Source organism: Cygnus atratus, chromosome 4 (assembly GCF_013377495.2).
Source record: "Cygnus atratus isolate AKBS03 ecotype Queensland, Australia chromosome 4, CAtr_DNAZoo_HiC_assembly, whole genome shotgun sequence".
In the NCBI taxonomy this organism is placed as follows: domain Eukaryota; kingdom Metazoa; phylum Chordata; class Aves; order Anseriformes; family Anatidae; genus Cygnus; species Cygnus atratus.
In genome coordinates this window covers 21,204,533-21,227,318 of record NC_066365.1, presented here as the reverse complement: position 1 = coordinate 21,227,318, position 22,786 = coordinate 21,204,533, and the positions used below count along the sequence as shown (strand labels likewise).

General features: G+C 38.4%; 1 protein-coding gene across 1 annotated transcript in view; it reads left to right on the top strand.

Moving 5' to 3' along the window:
• Positions 1-22,786, top strand: part of WWC2 (WW and C2 domain containing 2) — a 100,481-nt gene that overhangs the window by 50,700 nt on the left and 26,995 nt on the right. Inside the window, exons 4-11 of the mRNA XM_035557827.2 lie at positions 451-527; positions 5,092-5,171; positions 8,636-8,765; positions 9,389-9,535; positions 10,488-10,561; positions 14,648-14,890; positions 19,287-19,376; positions 21,122-21,735. Of these exons, the coding sequence (XP_035413720.1) occupies positions 451-527; positions 5,092-5,171; positions 8,636-8,765; positions 9,389-9,535; positions 10,488-10,561; positions 14,648-14,890; positions 19,287-19,376; positions 21,122-21,735 (1,455 nt within the window). The remainder of the gene's footprint in view (positions 1-450; positions 528-5,091; positions 5,172-8,635; positions 8,766-9,388; positions 9,536-10,487; positions 10,562-14,647; positions 14,891-19,286; positions 19,377-21,121; positions 21,736-22,786) is intronic.

The following is a 22,786-nucleotide window of genomic DNA, read 5'->3' as shown; positions in this document are numbered from 1 at the left end:
TAAAAGTAACATGTGCAGCTTGGGAAGAACTGAGCAGCAGACCTCTGAGACTTCTGAATTAAATCTTTTGCTTTCCAAAAACCTCCTTAGAAGCTATGCCTTCCAGGAAGAGGTGATTGCATGATTTTGAGATGTCTCAGCTGGAAGAACAGGAACAGAAAGCAAGGGCTAGAAAGCCAGGGAAAATGAGATGCTACTTTTGGATTCTGCAATAGAATGAAGGAGGGGAGATACAAAATAGTGATAGAGGAAAGAAAGGGAAATTTTGATTGTTCATTTATTATTGCCATGCTGCAATGCTGACTGTTCTATAAAAGGACATATATTTGTAAAGTATTTCATGTTTTTCTGTACTTTATAGTTTTAGGTCAATGGGGTTTTGTCAAGGAAGGGAGTAATTAGTGATCTAAAAGTACTTAAATATTTGTCCTTTTTCATCTTTTAAAAAAGTGTTCTCAGGCTCCTCATCAAGCACGAAGTATGACCCTGACATTCTGAAGGCTGAAATCTCCACTACAAGATTAAGGGTGAGAGTTCTTAATTCATATTCATTTGTATTCTGTATGCAGACTTCCTGACTGTAGAATGCGAAGTTTGAACTAGCAGAGGTATGTTGTACCCTGATAGTGAAACCTCCTAATATTGTCATTAAATATCATTCAAGGGTTTTTAATGAATTTTAAGTGAATTTTTAAAGCTGTCTCAGCTACTTCTAGAGAGCACACTTTGGTGAAACTTTGACAGATATTCTAACAAGATGTGGGTTTAAAAAAATGGGAGGTCTATTTTCACTTCTATGCTCCTGCTTTTAAAAGGAAGAATAAAAATAATTAGGTGAAAATAAAGTAGTAGGCAAAGATGAGGTGCAGCTAGGTGACTTTTTACGCACTCTTTCTTCTGTGAGAAATGGACCATTAGCTACATGAACTGCCTCACAAATTTCTGTTGGTTTAAAAACTTGCCAGTAATGGTGTAAAACTTTGCTTTGATTTGTCAAAATAGAACATTTTCGGTCAAGATTGAAAGTTATTCATTTTTTGAAATTGCTAACAAGCAAAAACATTATTTGGTCAACTCCTTTCGGTATAGTCAGTAACAAACTCCGTACAAAGAACTTTCATTCACAGGTTAGTCTCTAGTGAATTCATCTTGAATGAAGAGGAAACGGTGTGGAAGACATTTAAAATCCATATAGAGAGTTCATTTATTTAAGCTGTGGCGTATAGTGCTCAATGGATAACCTGGACTTCCTGTAGTTAGTAATGAAAAAAAATCAGATCAAACCATGCAGGATGAAAAAACAGCACCTCACAGCACAGTCCTTGAATGAGGGCTGGGATACAGATGCTGCATGAGCAGAGACAGCACAGGCGATGCCAGTTACTCAGCTCCTCCATTGCCCCCTCCTGGCTTCTGCACAGAGCAGCACTCGCAGAAGCCTCAGAGACTTCGCTGAGAGTAATGAGTTATAATTAGGAGTCTAAACAATTTATGTTTAAATGGAATTGTGGAATGTGGAATAGCTCATTAAAATTTGAAAATGATATAAATGAAAGATGGAGTACACTGTAAAACTGGTGTCCAGATGTTGCCCTCCTGACTGCTTGTACAGGCTGCCCTTCCTTAGAAATACCAGTTTGTAGTACCTTATTTTTTAAACAGAAGGGAAAGTTATTAGTGAGAAAACCCATTTCAGCAGTTAGAATGTTGGAGAAAAAATCTGAAGCTTCAGAGGGAGAATCTGTGACAATAAGGACCCCGGCCAAGAACAAGATTGAAAAGACAAGGGCAGAGCTTCTTTCTAAAGCCAGCACAGCAGTAAAAGAGGTTCCCTGTTGGCAAGGGGATCACTGGTATATTTGGGAAATTAATGGTGGTGTTGAAGAACAAAACACATGACCAAAAGTAAATATAGTCACCTGAGAGTCAGAGGAGAATATTCAAACATGGTCCTATGCTCAGTTTTTCCTGTTACTATACTCTGGTCAGCTCCCAACTCGGAATGCACAAACACTGAATCACCTCTTGGCTACAGTTCTACAAATTGTCCATTCACTGGTGAGAGGCTAATGTGCTAATCACAGGAGTTAAGTTTTTGGAGGTGCCTCCCTCTCTTCATTGCTTGTTGGAGTCAATGAAAACCTAGCATCCTGCTGGTTCTCAACACAAGGTTTAATGGCATTGCAAAGTCCAAGTTGCGTATGTGCCTGAAGTAGGTGACCTGAATCTTGTCTGCAGAGTTTAGAAGGGTGCAGTCCAAGAATATCTGTATCAGCATAAAGTGTGCTGTCATCCAAACCCACTGGATATGAAAATCATTGAGATAACAAAAAGTGGAGCCCTGCGATGCTAGGGCTGGAAAGTGGTTTTCGAGGAAGATGGCAAGAGAGGTATGACTGTATTATATCATAGTTTACCCTTCTTTGAATGTTTGAGGATGCTTTGCTAATATTCAGCCTTCCGGCATTCTGCAGTACATGCATGCATGGACTTAATGGGAAACAAAGTTAGTCATTAGCGAGCTGCGAGCCAGCTAGTTAGAATTTGCACATTGTTTAGTGAACCATTAGGTCAGATGTACTAAACCTGTTTCTCTCTCTCACACTGGCTGAGGCTTACTGGCATCGTCAGGTTAATGGTGGCTGGAGGGGGGGAAACTCAGCATTCGAGGAAGTTCTGAAGTGGCTTTTGGCCTTTTCCTTGTTAGCTGGGCTTAATATATGCACACGGAACCTTTTGGATACGTGAACTGCCTAGTGCACAATATGTCACGGAGAACACATGACAGAAATATGAGAGCAGGGGCAAAAATTTGATGTGTGATCAAAGTCTGTTTTATGCATATGCAGCAAGTAGGGGCTGAACCTTTATGAAATAACAAGATTTTTGTTGTTCCATTAAGTTTGAGTGCTGGGGGTAGAAGGGGTTAGCACAGAAGCCTGATTGAAGATACAGTTAGGAGGAGGAAGCAAGAGGCCTGCCAGGTGCCTTGGGAAGATGTGCAGAAGCAGTAGGAAGGGGGTGAAGGATAAAACACGTGAAGAGTTGTAAAAAAGAGGGGATTATATAAAAGTTATGAAGGAGAAGGCGAGGAGCACAAGTATAGTTTAATGCGACTACAGTGCAGTAAACACAGAGTCCCTATTATGATGTAGGTCACGTCCTTCTATGATAACATACCTAACTCACATTTCTTGATAATGAAATGATGATGAATTGCAGAAGAGGACACTCAAAAGATGATCTTGAGAAAAATGGAAGGGCTTCTGAGAGATCCAGTTGAAAGCGAGTGTGCCTTCTGCAATTACTATAAATTCACATTTCAGATTAAAAAAAAAAAAAAAAGTTCAGTCATTCTTCATTTCTTGGAAAAGTTGTGGCTTTTTTTCATATTCTATACATTACTTTACCTGAAACCCAGTGGTGGTATGTTTGTTTTCTATGAACCTGACTGAAACTCTTGAGAGAAATTATTCTTGCGGTTTAATATTCTCGCTTAGTTCTCTGTTCTGCTTAACTGCAGGAAAGCATCATGCTAGTCAGGGAAGAAATAGTTGAAGAGAGCTGAATGTGTAGTTAGTTAGGGGCATTGCCAATTTATTATACTAAATATTCAGTATAGTGAAAATAAAAGCAGTTTTCTGTCAATTAAAGCAACTAGTGATGATAGTTTCTAAAAGTCTGAATGGAACCCCTAATAATCTAGTAGCAGATTTGCTTTGGAGAAAATGGAGATCGTAAGCATTTTATTTCTGTCAAAGAAAATTCATTAGCCAGAAGATACAAACTTGAATGCCAAAGTGTCATTTACAAACCCATGTGTAAAAACACCCAAATCACTGATTATTTCAGACATAGGAAGCATTTTAAGTCTCTTGGAAAGCTACAGCAGCTGCTTCTCATGCTTTTGGTCACATTTTTTGATTTGAAGAATAGCATGAAGTAGGAAATCTAAAAGGAAATGCTTGCAAACAGTCTTGGAGACATAATTTTGAAATTATTAAAGTGGTCAAAATTATTTATTTTAATACAGTCTGTTTTTCAAAATGCAGTTGAGCATCTGAAGACCTATATGAAAACAAGCAAGAGTTTCACAGTGATAGTGAGAGCAGAGGACTTCTAGCAGGCTTTTCCTTTTTTCACCTTACTGATTGGAGAGTTTAAAAAAAAAATAAACATCTGGCTAGTATGTGGAGTGCAAATGAGGCAGATGTAGGTGTATAAATACCAAAATTTGGGAGTCCACATTTCATGTACACATTTCTGTCTCTGTGCGTGCTGAGGATTAATTTTAATTTGTGTTAGAAGTATGCTGTTTTATGGGTAGTCCAGAAACTTTGTTTTAGTGTGTTTGGGAAGGGTGACATTAACAAACAAACAAAAAACAACCCTCCATTTAACTTTTAATATAATCCTGGTTCGTAAATATTTTGTAGTGTACTCATCTGCTAGCCTCTGAAAGAGCAATATTGGGGTTAAAAAACAATTGAGCATGCAAATTTAGAGAAAGCAGGGAAGGTTTTGCCAAAGACATATCTATTGGATAGATGCGTATATTTGTGATCCTAATGTGCTTAGTTAACGTTGTTTTGGAATTAAATGAATGTGAATTTTATTCATAGGGATCCAATGTTTGTAAAGCTTTCTAAGAAAGGGTAATTCACAGAAAAAAAGGGGAGTCCACACTTTGTCTTTTACTGTGCAAATGACTTGAGAGCTTCCTGGAATGAAAAAGCGAAAATATAATAAGCTTAAAAATAAACAGGAATGTCCCTGTAGGACAGTTGGAATGCATGCTTAACAAGTGAGAAGTAAATTACTTGTTAAAGTTCTCTCAGGTTTAATAACGCAGTGTGGTATCAATACAAATAAGGAATGTGATTTAATCTGCTTGTGTCCCTTTAATACTAAAGCATGTTGCCCACAGACATAAGGAAGAGAGCAGATCCTTTTGTTTTTAATGTGTGTCAGTAGAGCAATTTACTCTCTTTTTTTCTCATCCGATGTAGAGAATACATTAATTTTTCAAAGCCATGTGTTATGCCATTTAACAAGAGGAATTTTCTAAGTCTTGCTTTGATTTAACACAAGGTTAAGAAGCTGAAGAGGGAACTCTCTCAGATGAAGCAAGAGCTGCTGTACAAGGAACAGGGCTTTGAAACGCTGCAACAGTGAGTAATAAAATAGTTGAAATTGACTTAATTCAGTCATCTGATTTCTTTTTTTTTGTCATGGAATTGAATACATCTTATATGAGATAATTATTGGTGGAAAAATGAGAATATAACAACTCTTTTTGTTGCAGTTAGGAAACAGGAAATCAGTAGAAGTAGCAAACCTATTATGCAAGTGTTAACGTGAGAAATCTCTTCCCCCTTCTATTTTTTTCATGAAGGAGCTTGTGTTGCAAAGAAGCAGAAAGAAGGTCACACACACACACATACACACAAAGTGATTAGGTCTGTCTTTCCTCCTTCCCCAAATCTCAGCTCAAGAGAGAGGAGGGTGCAGATCTCAGAGGTATAAATGGTGCCACAACTGTGCAGGGTTTGAAGTGAGTCACAATTTGAGGATTAGAGACCTGACTTCCTTTGTTCCAGTTGCTGGGATGCCTGGGCTCCAAAGGGCTGATGCTGAACTGGGTGAACATTCTGGGTATTTAACCAGTTGGACTATTAGGAACTGATTTTTTTTATTATTATTTCTTCCCAGTCAGAACAGTCCCAGCTGCTCTTGACTTACAAAGTTGGGCCATAAAGTATTAAACATAACTCAAAACTATCACCACAGAGAACATGGTGGTTCACTGTGGGACATTACTTGCTGCAGAGGAAACTTTACTAACAAGTATGTTTTCTTAACTAACATGAACAAAGAATTATTAATGGTAGTCATTATCTGTATTGTGGTATGTACTCATACATTAATACAGTAAAATGCTGAGCCGTGTGCTCTTGGTACACTAGTTCCAGTAGCAGAAGCAATGTTTCATTGTTAATGTAATACTGTCTGGATTTTTTTTACCCTTTTCCTCAGGACCTCCTGTGTATGGTAGTGTAATGTCGTATAAGTAATAACCTTTATTCTGGAGAGCTCGCAGAATATATAGGGAAGATGGACAAAATGTAGGAGAAGGGAAGTATACTTCTATCTTGCTGGTAGAGTGCTACAACACAGAGAAGTGATTTGCCCAGGATGACAGAGTATCTGTATTTGGAGCTGAGTGACTGGGGTTAATTTCCCACTTCTAACCAAAGCATGTTGTAGGTTGTTTCCTGTGTATTTTAGTAGATCAGTTTTGCACAGTAGGTTTTTTGGTTTCTTTCTTTCTTTTTTTTTTTTTTTTTTTTTTTTGAACTGGGAGAAAGAAATTCTGGTCCCAGAAATGGCCAGGAAAAATGGTGAAAGCAAATGTTGCTCCATCAATGCTATTGTAATTACAGACTTGTCCAAATGGAGCAAATTATTTATTTTTTTTAGTATGAAGAGTTTGAAGTTGATTAGGAACTGAAAACCCTTGGCACTTTAGGAGGATACCAATCAAACCCTCTTTCCTTTTGACTAACACAGAAATGTAACATTTGTTGTTATTTAAATATATAAAGACTGGAGTGGAGGGGAGAAAAAGATAATTGACTGAATTTAATAAATAGATTAATAAATTAGATTTCATTTGAAGCAGAGTTTAGAAAAGACAGACATACTGATTCTAAAGTTTAAGGTAATAAGAACTCATGCTGCTGTCCCAAGATTAAAGGTTAGCCAATCATGCTGGTTTTATTATATTAATTCAACAATGAAGTATTGTTTTGAGGCAGCTTGCTCACAAGCCATTTTGATAGGAATCCAAAGCATGTTTCAGAAACTGTCAACAGCAGTCCACAGAAACACAATGGATATTTGTTCTAAAAATTCAGTCAGCCACTTTTGAACAGTACTAATCCCATTAATTTGAAACAGGAAGATGGAATATTGTATGTGTCAGAGATCCTTCTTGTCCATCTTAATTATATACAGAATAAAGTAGTTGCAATTTGAAAGTGACACGTTGTATTACTAGGCAGCATGTGGTGTATTACCCAGCTGTTCATTCATGGCTGCAATTGTTGGCATATCCTCTATCTCTTTGACTTTAGCAACCTGATGAGTTACCAGAAATGGGGTGCTTGCAGAGAATAAGTCTGTGAAGTGTGTGCATACCTATGAAAGCATTTGAGGATCTTTCACGTTGAAACAAATATATTCTTGAATGGGAATCTTGAGTGTTGAGTCGTGTTTTTTTAATCAAATTTTCTTTAAAAAAAAAAAAAAAGGCTGTTCTATTTTGCATAAAAACTGAAACATGGAGAAAGGAAAAAAGATACTGTCACATCTTTAATGACTGCTTTAGAACCTGGATATCTTTGTGCATAAAATTAGAAGAAAAACAGAATACTTTGTTACAGGTTTTGTGTTCTTGCAGGGGATGCTCAAGATCACTTCTGATCACTAAAGCATTTGATCAGTCTTCACTCACAAGGTTAATGTCTTGTAGGAAAGATGATGGGTGATGATAAAAAAAAAAAAAAAAAAAGGAAACCAATTGCAATATAAAAATGTATTCTCTACTAGATGCTAGGCTTTTGTGAAGATGCCTGTTGTTTTTAATTTTGCAAAGCACAGCTGCAATCATTTATATGATGCTATGAAATATTCAGTTAAACTAGAGGTTGGAGAAATGTGTTTACAAACTATACTTTTAAGTCAAGACTGAAATAAAATAGCTTCTTTTTTTTTTTTCTCTGAGTTTGGGAACTCAGAATTTTAAGTTTTTTTGTTGTTGTTGTTGTTTTTTTTTTTAAATATTGATATTCCAGGTATTCAGTAAATTGTCTGGTTTATGACATGGTATTAATTATCCAAATATTTTGTGAGTAAAAAGAGCCTGGTGACTGGGGGAGCAGAACAGCTATTCTAGGTGCTTAATGCCTAGGATTAGAGTAAACAAGATGGAAGCTGAGACAAGAATATGGTTAAATGTCTTCTCTGCAAAGGTCATGAGTACCAAGAAGCTTGCTTGTCTGTTGGATGTCACATTGTGGGTCTGGGTAGAGGAATACTGCTCATAATAAATTCTGCTTTTGTAAGGCTCACGCGCAGTTAATATTATTAAAGTTGTACCCCAAAGTTGCTTCTCTGCTGCAGAGAGTTAGGGTGGGGATGGGATTTTTGATTATGTTGTCAGCAATACACTATAATTCTGGTAGCATGTTAGGAGTATTATTTCAGATAGTGCTTGCTCTATGCCCCACATGTCTTTAAGACTGGATCAACTAAAAAACGTGGAGTCTCTGCTTTTGGTAAGGCCCTGATAGTTTAGCTAAGGTGGTTTTAATGCCAGTGTTAGGTTTTTCCATAAAATTTCCCGTGTCAGCGAAACCCATCCACTGTGTGTGTGTTAGACGCCTTGACGCTTTTGCCAAGCATTAAATAGTAAGTATTTTAATGCAGACTTCGGTGTCCTGTTTTCTCTTTACACGTCTGTTAAAGGAAATAGTCTCTCCTTCCCTTCTATTCTCTAACTATGCTTGTCAGAAACAAAACAGCAGAGGTGTTATTTGCTGCATTCAGTATTAATACTCTTTGTTTTCCACAGAATTGACCAAAAAATGTCTGGAGGCCAGAGTGGGTATGAACTGTGTGAGGCCAAAGCCATCCTGAGTGAACTGAAATCTATCAGAAAGGCGATAAGTTCAGGGGAGAGAGAAAAACAAGATTTAATGAAGGTATTTCATAGGGTTGATGTAAGTTTTGTGTGGATTTATTTTATTGTAAGGAGCTTTAATGATGCTAAATACATGTTAGACTTTTTCAAGGGATGCTCAAAACTGTGAATGAAAGTAGCATTAAAATCACTTTTCAGATGCAGAAACTGAAGCCTGTGACTTTCTTAATTCAAAAAGTCACTCTATGGCAGTCAGAGAATGTAGATATCTGAATTTGTAGGTAAGGTGCAATGCATGTTACTTCTAAACGATTTAAAATATTAAATGGACAAAACTTGAGATACACATTTAGATGTGTAAGCGGTGCAAGTCTTCCAAATCTAAATTGCACTAAATCAATTTCTGAAACCATATCTTTTCTTTTTTTAATCATCCAGTTATTTAATTGTTTGATAAAAGGGGGGGAGAGAGAGAAAGAGAGAGAGAACAAGAATGGAATGGTCATACTTAGTATCATCTATGAACTGCTTGGTTAGAAGGCTAGTTTGCTTAATCTGAACAATGAAAACTAGAAAATTTATACTGGAATCTTTTAGGTAAACATCTTTTGAAGAGAAACTGGTACAAATGCTGTAAAGTACAAAGGCACTTTAACACCACCTCATTCTCTGTTTCCTGAACAGAGTCTTGCAAAGCTGAGAGAGAAATTCAGTCTTGACCAGACCATTGGGACATCTGAACCAGACTTGAGTTCGAGCTCTGTAAACTCCCAGCTGTGTTTTTCTAGACAAACATTGGATACAGGGTCTCAGACTGACATTTCTGGTGAGGTGAGCTTTTTTCATTTTGTCAAATGTAAAGAGAAATTAAAGCAGAATGCTGTGGTTAATGGAACTGGCTGTTTCAAATGGCTGTTTACTGTTGCTGATAGGTGTATATATATGCATGTTTAAAGAGAAAATTCCGTAGTTAACTGATTTTCCCCTTAAATTTCAAATCAGAATTCAGATGAAGTTTTTACATTTGGCATGAAACATTTATCTGGCATCTGATTTAATCAAACAGTTCCAGTACAGTGAAGTTCAGCGTAAGTAGGTAGTGTTTTGTGGATCTGTCTGTATGGTTATGTTGCACCTTACAGACTTGCTTTGATCTGAAGATGCTTTTAATTTTCAGAAACAAGATCTCAGAATTTAACTGTGCAATTTCATTTCACACAGCTGAAACGCTGTTAATGGAACTACCTCTTCAGTGATTCATTAATAATTTCTCTGTTTCACTGACAGTGTATTTACAGTGACAGAAAGCTGTGCTTAATTTTGGCACCTTCTTTGAACTTCTGTGGGCTAGATTTGTAAGGAACAGATAGCACTACGTTTGCCAAACAAAGAGCTACACTTGTCTATGTTTTGCAGCAAATTTTTGAAGTTTTCCTTTAAGATGTACTGACTTAACCCTAAATTTTGAGTTCAGTGGAGTTCAAAGTTCAAAATTTTGGGTGCAATCAATGCAAGACTTGTTTGAAAATGCACTTGATTTACTCTGATAGAATATGGTAGGTAGTACAGAAGTTAATAGCAGATGAACTGTATGAGAAGAAAACAGCACTGTTGTGTATCTGAGTATATTCCTAACCGTGTATATGGCAGCAACAGTGTAGCTGAAGGCGGGTGTGGTTTTATTTTCTAAGTGGTAATTTTTCTACCCTGTGCATTTGTTTGGTGTTGTTGATTCATTTTACAGTTTTACACAGTAATAAGGCTAATATTTTTTTCTCAACAGGTTGGAGCAAGAAGTAGATCAAATTTAGCAGAGAAGGTCAGATTAAGTCTTCAGTACGAAGAGGCAAAAAGAAGGTAATGGGGTTAGTTGCTTTGTTAAATTACAGTCTTGAGCTGGGAGGTTTCCGACCTCTCCAGTACTAACATTGTGCTCACAGTGACATCTAGTGGACACCTCTCTGGAAACACTGTAGGCATTACTGCAAAATGTTTCTTTTTCTCCAGAATGCAAAGCAGGCTTTCAGGAGCCTTTAATGCTGTTGAGCAGTAGTTTTTACATTTAATGCTAAGTTGCATATGTTAAGAAATAAAATGCAGACAGTGACAAGTTAAGCGCAGATCCAGGATTAAGGGAATAGAGTGAAATGGCGTTCCACTGACAGGGGTTGCTAGTCTATTTATGTCCGTGTAAATCCTTCTTAGGGGTCATCATTTCAGTTCACTATGCCATTGAAGGTTCTTCAGTTTTAGAGTTGCTTCAAATTTTCAGTGCAGGTTTGGTAGGCTTAATTATCTCTTTTTCCCTGAGATTTTGAATAATTTAAATACTTGTTATCACTGTGGGGTTATTTTTTTAATGAGTTTAACCTGAGGAGAGAAGAAGTCAGGAACTGTCCCACTGCTGAATGTGAAATGCTTTTCAAATAAAGTTCTGCAGTGGTTGCTCTTGAAAGCGGTGTCATTTTGATGGATTGCCACAGCACTGAAAGAATGGTCATCAGCAAGCAGAACATTCTGGGTTAGAGTGACATGCCTCCTGGTACACCAGAGGAGTAGTGCTGCATAATACTGGGGGAAGATTTATTTTATTTTAAAAAAAAATCATGGATATGTTTTTATTTATTAATGTATTAATTGTATTGTATTATTTTCTAATATTTTCCACAAAATTAAGTATCAGCTATTCAGAAACCATACAGCTTTGTTATGTACTTTAACAAAAATAGAAGTCTCACACCCAAGGTTCCTACTCTATGTTAAAAAACAAAGCAAGACAATAAAATAAAAACTAGCACTTTTCCACAGATGAAAATTATGATGAAAACTCCATTTACGCTGTGACTTAATAATTAACTCATTTGGAATACTGTGGCATGCTCAATTAGAAAACCAGGAAGAGATATTGTAAGCCTTTACTTTGTATTTATATGTTTTAAAAGCAGGAGGCAGCACAACTGATGTTTTCCTGCCTAGCTCCAAATATATATCCTCTTCATATATACTAGTAGCTATGATCCTTGCTGGAAACAACAGTAACCCTTTATAGCCTCATTAGGGATCATAAAAAGTTATTATATAATCAATGCAGTCAACAAAGAGTGCTGTGGCTGTTGTGTTTCTTCGGTATTGAACTTGGGTGATTTTGCCTCAGAATCATTGTGTACGTAGTATTAATTGTCAGATGGTGTTTCAGGTGCATGTAGATGGCATTTTCTGTCAACTTCCTTCATCAAAAACCAGATCATCCTCTCTTTTGTCTATGTCTTGTTACAAGGAAGTCCCACCGTTGTGTTCTATATCTCATTTGCAGGAACAAGAAGGTACCCTGGCAGTAAATTGGTGTATCGCTTCCAGCTAATAAAAAAGCACAGTGTTTGGGGTATGGACTACTGCAGCACAGGACCTTACTTTCTCATAAATTAGCCAAGAATGTGGGTCAAAATTGCAGTAGCTCAAGTACTTAATCTTTACATAACTAAGTATTTGTTCTGTGCAACATCAGTGTGTTTCAAGCTTAAAATACCTTTTAAATGGTGTCTTTATTCAGTTTTGTCTGAGAACTTCCAAATAATGGATATTCCTTTCCACTTTAAATAAGACAGATTACTTGACGACACCGTTGGAATGGTTTTATCAGTGACTGTAGGGTAAACTTAATAAAGTGTACAAATCTCAGAATAACGAAGAAATGTACTAAAATGCAGTATCTAATTACATTCCCCCTAATTATTATGGCCATTATAATCATCACTGGAAGTTAATAAATATTGACCATCTTTTCTGAAATATTAAATGTGCAAATTCTTAGTTGCTTTGTGTTTAAAAAGAGAGAGAAGATCTTGTGAGTGAAGTTGTTTACTTCAAAAAATTATTTCCAAAATTATCAGATAATTTTGTATGTTGCATATTTTATGTTGTTTAGCCAGCAGTGTCTTGAAGAGGTGGAATGTTGTCTGTGGAGAAGGGTATCAGGATAGCAGAGGGTTATCTGTAGCAGAGGGAGCAAAAGAACTGTTGGGAGACCCGCATCCCATTCCGTTAGCCATCAAGCAGCTGTCAATAGCAGCTACTTAGAACAAGGTTAGCTACAGAACAGGGTTAGCAGGAGCTAGTGACCTGGAGATTGAAATCTTAACACCTCATTATCCATCTGAAACGATTCAGTTGTTTTCCCTCTGCATACAGCTCCTCTAAAGGACTGTTAAATTGTGTACATAGCTGCAAAATATGTTGAAATGCTTCATTTCATTTCATCCTGCCATTTGGTTATGGTAACACTGCTGATGGTATTTCTGTTTATTTTGCATTGTTGTTTTGTGAAAATGCTCAGAGTCAAACTTGTTCTTGCAGCACTTTGGTGGGTGTATTTTTAATTAATATTTTTTAAGCTGTTGTTTTTTCATTGAGGTGCAGATGAGATAAATTTTACCCATGGAAAAAGACAGGGGAGGTTCCCCTTAAGCTTCTAGTATGAGCAACAGGATAGTTAGATTTAATATTAACTATTTTTAGCTTTGACCATAAATAAAAGCCTTAATGTACTGCAAAATTAATAGTTGAGTTGCAAAATAAGCATGATATCATTAGTTTTATAAATGACAGAAAACAGACTGGAAGGATGAAAAGTGTTTTCCTAGAAATCTGTCGGGACTACAGAAATATGACACAAACCAAATTATGTGTGCGTGATGATGCAACATGGCATGGGTCATTACCTTAGGCAGTGCCTGTTAACACTGAAGTTGCACAGACTTGGGTCAATTTGTGAGCTAACTTAGGTGCATTTAACTGTGATAGTTATAAATAAAAGCAACAGATAAATTCCTCTTGCCCTAGATTGTCAGGGAATATCTTTCTATTTTGACTTTTCCTTTCTCTGCCTTTTCCCAGCCTACAATAAAGCGGTGTGGAAGGCTCAGAGCCATTACGTAGTTCAGAGCTTCCCATAACTCTCTATGCAGCTATTTCAGGCATAGCTAAGGCTGGAAGTGATTAGAAGTTACCATCTGGCTAGATATGTGGCACCTATAATGGGAATTTTTATACTTTATATGGTTTCCAGTGGACAATGAGTCTTTATTGCAAAACCTGCACTTTTGTGCTATGCTGCTGAGCCCAATGGCAGAGCGGTTCTGGAGACTGAATACTGGCAATAACCTTTCTTGATCAGAACTGAGCCATCGTACAATAATAATGTAGGGAACTTCCTTTGCTACCCCAAATCTTGGGGCTCCTAACTCTGTGATCAGACGTCTACAATGGAATAGCAGTTGCACAAACTTCCAAGCAGATACTTTTCCTTCAGGTGTCTACTGTCATGTTACCTTTTCTTTTTCATCACACAGAAGAACAATGCTTTTGCCTTTTAAGATTTGCATGCGTATCTGCTGCTGAAGTGAGCACCTTGATATTGTGTGTGTTCTTTAACAGTGGTCCTCGCTGTTTGAGAAGCAATCAGTCTGCAGCAGCTTGGAGAAATAGATCATACTCCTAGATGAGTAAAGCAAAGTAAAGCTTTTTCAGTAAAGCTTTTATTAATGTCGAGACGCTTAATTCAACTCAGGAGGAACTCACTTTTAATGCATATGCATGTTACTGTCCATTTTAGCATTCTTCCATATATGAAGCAGGTAACTTTAGAAAGGGCACCATAGTTCCAAGGTTTGGCATTAATTTCTTCGTTCTCAGAAGTACATTCTTCTGAGGTATTTAGGGCAGAGAGGACTATACAGCCTGTTGGCCTGGATAGGTGGCTTGCTTCTCTGGCAAAGTCTGCTTTCTTGTGAAGTAAATGTAATTAAAAGTATGTTAAGTAAGAAAAGGAGAAAGTAGAAAAAGTAGTTATATACTTATGCCTTTCAAAATATTGTATCACTTCTGTCTTTCCTTGGAATTGTGTGCTGTGCTGGGCTCAGACAAATCTGTTATGTTTTATTTTAGCATGGCTAACTTAAAGATCGAACTGTCTAAGCTAGATAGTGAGGCCTGGCCTGGGGCACTGGATGTGGAAAAGGAAAAACTGATGCTAATCAATGAAAAAGAAGAGCTTTTGAAGGAACTCCAGTTTATTACACCACGCAAACGTACTCAAGATGAGCTAGAGCAGCTAGAAGCAGAAAGGAAGAGGCTTGAAGAGGAGCTGCATTCTGTAAAGAGCACACCCAGTCAAGCACTTGCTGAAAGGTAAGGAGTTGTTTCTGCTGGTATTAAATGCCTCTTTCTGCAGTCTAACCTTTGTACTCATTACAGACCCTGAACTGTGCCTTGATGGGCTGTTTTCCTTCAGTAACTGTTCTATGTAGGTCTTAATTAAATTTGTTATTAGCCCAGTGGGCAGAAACACAAAGAAGTCTTCTGTCCTCTGAGAGAATGCGAACACCCTGTATGTGCTCTGCAATATCAGTTGCTCTGCATTTCTTACCAGCATGAAAATGCCTGTGACAGATGTTAAATAACTGAGGAATGTCAACATACCAGCAGGAGGGCAATACATCATTCACTGGTGTCTGATAATAGCAGCAAACTATTTGAACTCAGGTTACAAAGATTATCTTGATTGTTGCAACATCTGAAGCCTTTCATTGTGAGTTTTATTGCATGCAAAAATGCAACTGAAAGAGAAAAAAGGAAAGGAAAAAAAAAAAGTTCAGAGGAGAAGCATAATTGCTGCAAAACTTTCCTAACTTGTTGCTTCCTAACTGGCAACTGAAGCAACTCCCACGATAAATGGTATTAGACAGATTCAGAGTTGGAGAAAATCAAAGGTGACTGTCACAAATGGACTTTTCATCAACTGTAAGTGGAAATAAATTTATGGGAATCTCTAGCACACATAAAAATGCAATAAGCACAAAATGTCGCTTTATTTATCAGTGCAGTATGCCTTATTGAAGTAATATAATCAGCATTGTAAGACTTCCTACTTCCCACAGCAAGGAAACACCTGCTGGTCCTCCGTTTTCACTGAATGGTGAAATTCTTATTATTGACGTTAGAAGGCAGCTCCTAAATTTTAGCTGAGTAGTGAGGAAATTTGTTCTTGTTTCCAAATAGGTGTGTGTGAATTAGGCATGGTTTTTAAATGTATTTGTATACATCCTAATATTTTAAACTGTACCATATTGAGAATCCAAAAGTGTTTTAGGATAATGGTTGTGTCCTACTGGAACTACGCTTCTACAGGAGAAATTACCTGTCTGTCTTAGTAGTATCCAAATTACAATGGCTCCATTGCTATCTGGCTTCCATTAATAAATGGACAATAAGTGGTAAATAATAAAATCACATTGACAAAAAATTTGAAACTAAGGTTTTGATGATAATGCTGTTGTAAGTAATAGCTAAGTCTTGACTATTGCTGTAAATAATTAGCTTTTTACTTAGTCTTTGGTTTTGGTTTTGAATGTTTAGTGCCAAAGAAAATTGTGCACATAACCTTTTTCCCATACATGCCAGATGCCAAACTTGGAGTACCAAGGGCAAAAAAAACTGTTTCCCATTCAAGTAAAAATGAAACAGCAGCTTTTTATTTTGTTTTGTTCTGTTTTTGTTTTTCCATTGATAGTGACACAGGTAAGTTATTATTCTTTTCTCTCTATTTTCTTCAAGTTATTCTCCTTTGATTTTTATTCTGCAGCTGAAGATGTGGAATTGTCTTCTGAGGTTACCATACGATTTCATGTCATACTCTGCTAGTTGAGGCAGTATTTATGGTGTTTTCTGGCTTACTTTTGTGCCATTCCAGGGAAGCTCCAATAATCTCTACGTGCAGCTCTTTATCATATTAAAACTGTGTTTCCCTTGATGACTTCAGAACGAGTCAGTTCTTTCACACCAAGCTATTTTGGGGGTTGTTTCTGGTGTGTCTGCTGTGAATGTAAAGAAAATCCTCATTTTTGTAGAGGCGTTCAGATGATGAAACTTTTCCTGAATCTATAAAAACACTGCAGTTAATTGTGTCAGATCAAATGTCGTCATTTTATTCCTTAGAGATGAGGAAGATTGTGCTCTCCATTATCAGTGGAGGAGCCGCCCCACCTTCAAAGTGCAGCACTGTCATTGCATTACTATTTTCTTTCATAAAGTTTCATGAATACCTTAGGTTTCTGGTCTTTCACTGATACTGATAATAAAGCAACAGCATAAGAAGCTGTGGATTGTGTCAAGAGCTTGATATGACAAGTTGTTTTTCCTTTCGTAAGTTTTTGTGTTTTTTTTAAAAGGGAGAAGAATAAACAGAAAACTTGCTCTGACTTACAAACATTGCCAGTGTAGCCCTGGGTTATTTTGGAGAAGAGTGCTGAAACTGCCACTAGTAGATGTACTTGGAGTCAGTTTGCAGAAGGAGGGTATAAATCGTAACATATCAGCTTCAAAAAAGCAGACAGGGCTTAGTCTAACTGCTCGAAGAAGCCTTCCAGCAACTGCTCAGAAATAGCTGCATTGTGGAACTGCTGAGAACTGTCCGCTGCTTTCTTTCCTCTGCATTTGTGTTAGGGAGAGATTCCATTAATTCTGGAGTCCATGGCAAAATCTTCTAAGTAATCACAGGCCTTTAGATGGATGCATGTTAATCTCCTTGATTGTGCTGTTGCCTGTAGTACTGGCCCCCCAGTCTTGTGTCTCGCAAACAGACGTGTCCACATAAATTTCCACTGAAAGGTGAAGTGTGTACATGCTAACATTTTAATGTTTTTGTTTGCTCGTTAAAGATTTTATGCCTCTGTCATCAGTGTTACAGTCTATGATCAAAACTGGAGAAAGGTGTCTCAAATCACTCCTGCAATGAGCACTGGATGAATTCAGATAGGAGGGTTGCAGGGGGAGTTTACCCTGCTGATGGTTTGGGTGTTTACATGGTCTATGGCATATTAAAGATCGTGTCTATGCTATAAAGTAGGTTTAAAAGTATGGAATTTGGTTTGATGTAGGAGGGAAAAAATAGCCTGAATCTCAATTAGTTGTGGGATAATGAATTTATTTATTGAAAAGTCACAAAAGAGTTAACGAAGAGCACTGTTGCTTGAGAAAAGCGGGATAGATTGTGCTTTAAAAGAAGGCAGAAGGCACTATGTAGTAAAATGTGCTGGGAAGGAATGTCTGATACCCTAGTTGAGCTTAATTCTTGGTTGGGAAACCTGTGTGCATGAGCAGAGAATGAAATACCGTGTTATGCTTTTACCAGCGCTAGCAGGTATTGGCAGATGAAGGCGTTACCGCGGTGTAGGAGCACATGCGGCGTACGCAGTGAAGTGGAAGTTCACACCCTGGCTGACCTCGGGGTAACTTATTCACCTTTGCATAACCCAGAATCGCTCGCTGAATGAGCATGGGTGTAAGCAAGTGCTTTTCATGCTTTGTTGAATTGAGGACTTAATGCCTTTTAACTGGTATCTTGCACTGGGGGAGCGAATTCTGGGAACTCTGGAGTATTTCCTTCAGTTTGCATAAGAAAGCAATGGTTGATTTTTGGTTTTGTTCTTTGAAGTGTTTCTCTGCAGTTGAATTTTAATTTACACGTCTTTGAGATGCCAGAAAGGCCAGAGGAAAGGTTTCTGAGAATGAACCTGAAACCTTTTTAGAGAAATTTTTGCCCTTCCTCAGATTAGTTGCTTAAGAACTTGTTACATGTATCAGTTGACTGAACAGGGGCTAGAGGAGAATATACTAATCCACAACTACAGGAGGGTTTTAGCTGAATCCACTGAGGGAAAGCAATTTATTTGGTGTTGCAAATGGAGTGATAAAAGGGAGTTATAAAAGGAAAAGCCACTGTAAAGGTTATTGAATCCTTTCTGTTAGCAGCCAGCCAAAAGGAGTGGGAGAACTCTACCATTTGGAGCTGTAGAGCTAGGCTGGATGGCAGTGCAGGAGGTAATAATCCTGCTTTGTAATAAAGGTGAGCCTCGATAATGAGCATTACAATGCCATGTTGCTCAGATGTGATGAAAAAGCAGTTGGGAATGTAGAAATCTTTATCAAGGACTCCTAAATAGGATCTGCCATCTCAGAGCCTTACGTTTGGATCCGGCCTATTTGTTGTGCTTTATCTCTTGAGGAAGACTCTGAGATCAAAAGGAGAGCTTTAATTTTAAACTCCCTGCAGTGCTACCCCAAGTTCTCGCATTGTCAGCGTCAGTAGTGGTATCGGTGTCTTTTGCTGTTTGTGGTGCTGTTGTTTTCTTCCCCTGAAAGTATACTAAGTGAGAAGCCAATCTGTAGCGTGGCTTTATTAGTATTAGTGCAGATCTTATTTTCCTGAAGTTGCAGCTGTTTTCCCAGTGCTTGTGTGTTAGTCCTTGTTTCGCTTGGTGCAGTATGAACGTACCAATGTGCTGCTCACTTGCACGCATAGCAGGCTTGTTACAGTGCTTAGTATTCTCCACTCAAAGTCACTCTGCTGGAGTGGTTGGGGTTTAATGACAGGATTGAGAGCTAACGCAGCCTCTTGGATTTTAGTAGTCAGCAACCAGATGAAAACGAGGGATGTTCACTTTGTTTCTGTCTTACCTGTGAGGTATTTTAGCCTTGTGATTATTCAGTAATGCTTTCCTCTACTTACATGTACCTCTGTTTCCAGGTTGAAACTGGAGGAGAGAAGAAAAGAGTTGGTACAGAAACTTGAAGAAACTACAAAACTGACTACTTATTTGCATTCGCAACTTAGGAGGTGAGGCTGTACTGCATAATGTAAAACCTGGCTTCAGCAACAGTCTGGTGGACTTGGTTGTCTAAACTTCAGTCTTGGATTTTTCTCTTATCTGGAGGCTGAACAAAATTTGTTTAATATTTAAGTAAGAAAATGCAAGTATAATAGCTTCAAGCATTTTGCCTCTGTGTGAACCTGGTGTACCTTCATATTTTTAGTAAATATTCAAGACCAGATTAAATGGATTTTTTTTTTGGTATTGTTTCTATAATTAAGCAGAGGTACATTTTCTTGCTCCAGTGTAAATAAATAAACAAATTGTGAATTCTCTAATTGGTCAGATCTCCAAAATGCTGTCACTGAGGAGACAAAATTGTTTCTCAGGCATCTATGTAAAATGAGAAGTGCAGCCTTTGATCTGCATAATAAATGGAGTGGCTCAGCGCATGCATGTGTACATGTAAATACTTGTGTGAATAGTTGGTTCTGATTTTATTCTTCAACACTGACTTGTGCCTTCTGTAGACAGAGAAGTACTCTCAGCAGGATATATTTTCCTCAGTCATTGTTTCAAAATATGACTCTGGGTTCATGAAATTCATAGTGATAACAAAGTAGTAATCAGTTACAGCAATTGTGAACTCAAACTCACTGCTCTGATGGGAATTCTAATACTTAACAGCTCATGTGTTGTCCTGAGGAAGAGTTTTTCCCATTTCTGGACTGCACTCTGGGCTACCAAACCATGTGTCCATTATGTTTATATGTATATTTATTTTCCTGAATTTGGTCAAACTCCTTATGTATCCCAGTGGGATACACCAGTCAAATACCTGCATTAATGTTTGGGTACTGCTTTAAAAATCAAAATGGGTCTTTAAGAGGAAAAATGTTTTTAAGCATTTTTAAAGGTCCCCTCACAATAAGCCATACCATCCTATTTTGGCAGTCTAGGTTGGCTTAACTGTTTCAAACATCTCAGCCAGATCCTGTACATTGCATCTTGATTGGCGATCAGTTAGAGAAATAGTCTTCTAGTCTTCTAAAAATCCACCACCACCACCCTTTTTTAATGTAGTTTGTAATCTTGTTTGTTTAAAAGGGGCTGCCTTGAATTATTTTTCCTGCTGTTTTTTCCCCATCAGAGTCCTCCTGAGCCAAGGCAGTGGCACGCAGTTTCTCTGGCTTGGCAGGGTTCCTTGTCTTCACTTGTTAAGAGGAAAAGATTGCGTGTTATGGCCTGTGCCAAGCTTATGTATTTCCTGTGCGTGTGGAGTGTCTTACAGACGTGAAGTAGTTCTGCTGTGAGTCCTCTGCTTCTGAAAGCTGCCATTTCTCCCATGTGCCTCGGCAGAGAGCAGGCCGCATAAATTTCTCTGGAGGTGGCAGCAGTCTTCTGCTGTCATAAGCTCTTTCTTTTGCTGTGACATTGACCCCCATGAGCACCCACACCAGGGTCATTTGAGGGAGCAGAGCAGCTGAGAAAGCTGCTGTCGCTGCCAGACCAGTTTGTCAAACGCGCAGCCTTCTCCGGAAGAAAAGGGGCCTTGGGAACAGGCCATAAGCTGTTTAAAGTGCATTGATGGTGTGCAGGTTGGGCACACTGAGCTAAACCACGTATGATCGCATTAAAAAAAATGCCCTGAGCAGCATTCAGTGTAAGAAATCGTTACGGTGCAGCTCCCAGTCAGTCTTATCTCTGCTCCTGCTGTTTCTGCTGGTTCAGTTTAGTAACATCAGTGTACGTTTTTGTTCTTTCTTTGCAGCCTCTCAGCTAGCACGTTGTCTGTGTCTTCAGGGAGCAGTTTGGGATCGCTGGCATCCAGCCGGGGGTCTCTGAACACGTCAAGCAGAGGGTCGCTAAACTCACTCAGCTCCACGGATCTCTACTATAACCCAGGCGATCAGATAACAGACTTGGACTATCAGTATAAACTTGACTTCATATTGCAAGAAAAAAGTGGTTACATTCCTTTGGGGCCTATCACTACTATTCATGAAAATGAAGTGGTCAGCTCCCATGGGAGACTGGGTTACAGTGACTCTCCTTCAGCTGCAGACCACCCCAAACTGACTGAGCCTCCCAAATCCGTGACATCGCTGTCTTCCAGGTCCTCGCTGTCCTCGTTGTCCCCCCCAGGCTCCCCTTTGGTTTTAGAAGCTGCATTTTCTGTCTCGGCTCAAAATTCCCCTCTGCATCACCTCACTACAGACTTTGAAGACTGTGACCTTTCAGGTGATTTTGCAGGCATTAGTCTCTGTGAGAACCAAATGTTATTGGACTCTGAAGCCAGAGCAGGATCTCAGATTCCTACAGACGATAAAGATCTTAATGAAAGCATTAGGCAGCCTCTGCCTTCTCTACATGAAGGAAGTTCAGGTAATTAAAAAAAATGTAATGTCAAATGTATACGTAACGTGAAGATTTCGAACTAACAGATGGCTTTTGAATAGAGAGATATCTCCTGTAACTGAGGAGTAGTTTGAACATACATTTGTCGTTGTGGGCATTAGTTCGGAGGGACACTGCATAACTTCTAGCTTCAGGTGCAGAGAGCTGTGATCACCCCAATTCCATCTACATTTGTTCAACAGCTGTCTCAGAAGCTGGCATCCTCAGTAAGAGATTTCTGGACTTAGAGTTAGAATTTTTATGTGTATTTGAACCTACTGTCACCAAAAGATCTGCAGTTCATTTTGGATGTGAGCTGAGGGACAGGACAAGTTACCACGTGCCGTGTAAGTTACAGTGAAACTCTCTGCCCATTTTTAACATGGATTTCATAGCTTTCAGCTTTTTATCCACCTGCGAGTTAGAACAGAGCACCTAAGCTAGTCTAGGTTCCCCCTACAGTCTGTGGGTAACTTCCAGAAGGATGAGTCGTCCGATCCCAAAACTTGCTTCCCTGTAAGGAAGATGGATGAATTATCCTGTGAGTTATTGAGGTAACTAGGTAATATTAACTTTGAGATGGCAGAATTAGGTGTAATGAATTCCGCTCCTGGTCTGTAGTAAAGGCAGTGCAACACAGGGTTCTCATATTGTCACAGCCTTTGGCAGAGTCAGAACTTCAAAAATCCCAGCTGCCAGGAATCAAAGGCTTGTCCTTAGAGCGCTGACTTTGCTGCCAGTTGTTGAGGTTGACAGTGTGTTGTGCTTTCTCTGCACGTTTATTTATTGACGTTTCCTAGTATCATGCAGTGGATCCATTTTGCCAATGACGAACCAAAGGAGCCAGATTTCCTCTAGCACAGAGCATGAAAAAAAACCACATGAAATGCGTCTCATCAGCACCGGATATTCCCAGTTCTGCATTTTTGGGGCTGAGCTAATAGTGAAGTAGCTAACAGAGAAGTTTGGGCGTCTCAGAATTAAAATACGGTGTAGCTAGAGAGTGCATTGTCCAGATATGTTACCAAGTTTGAACTCT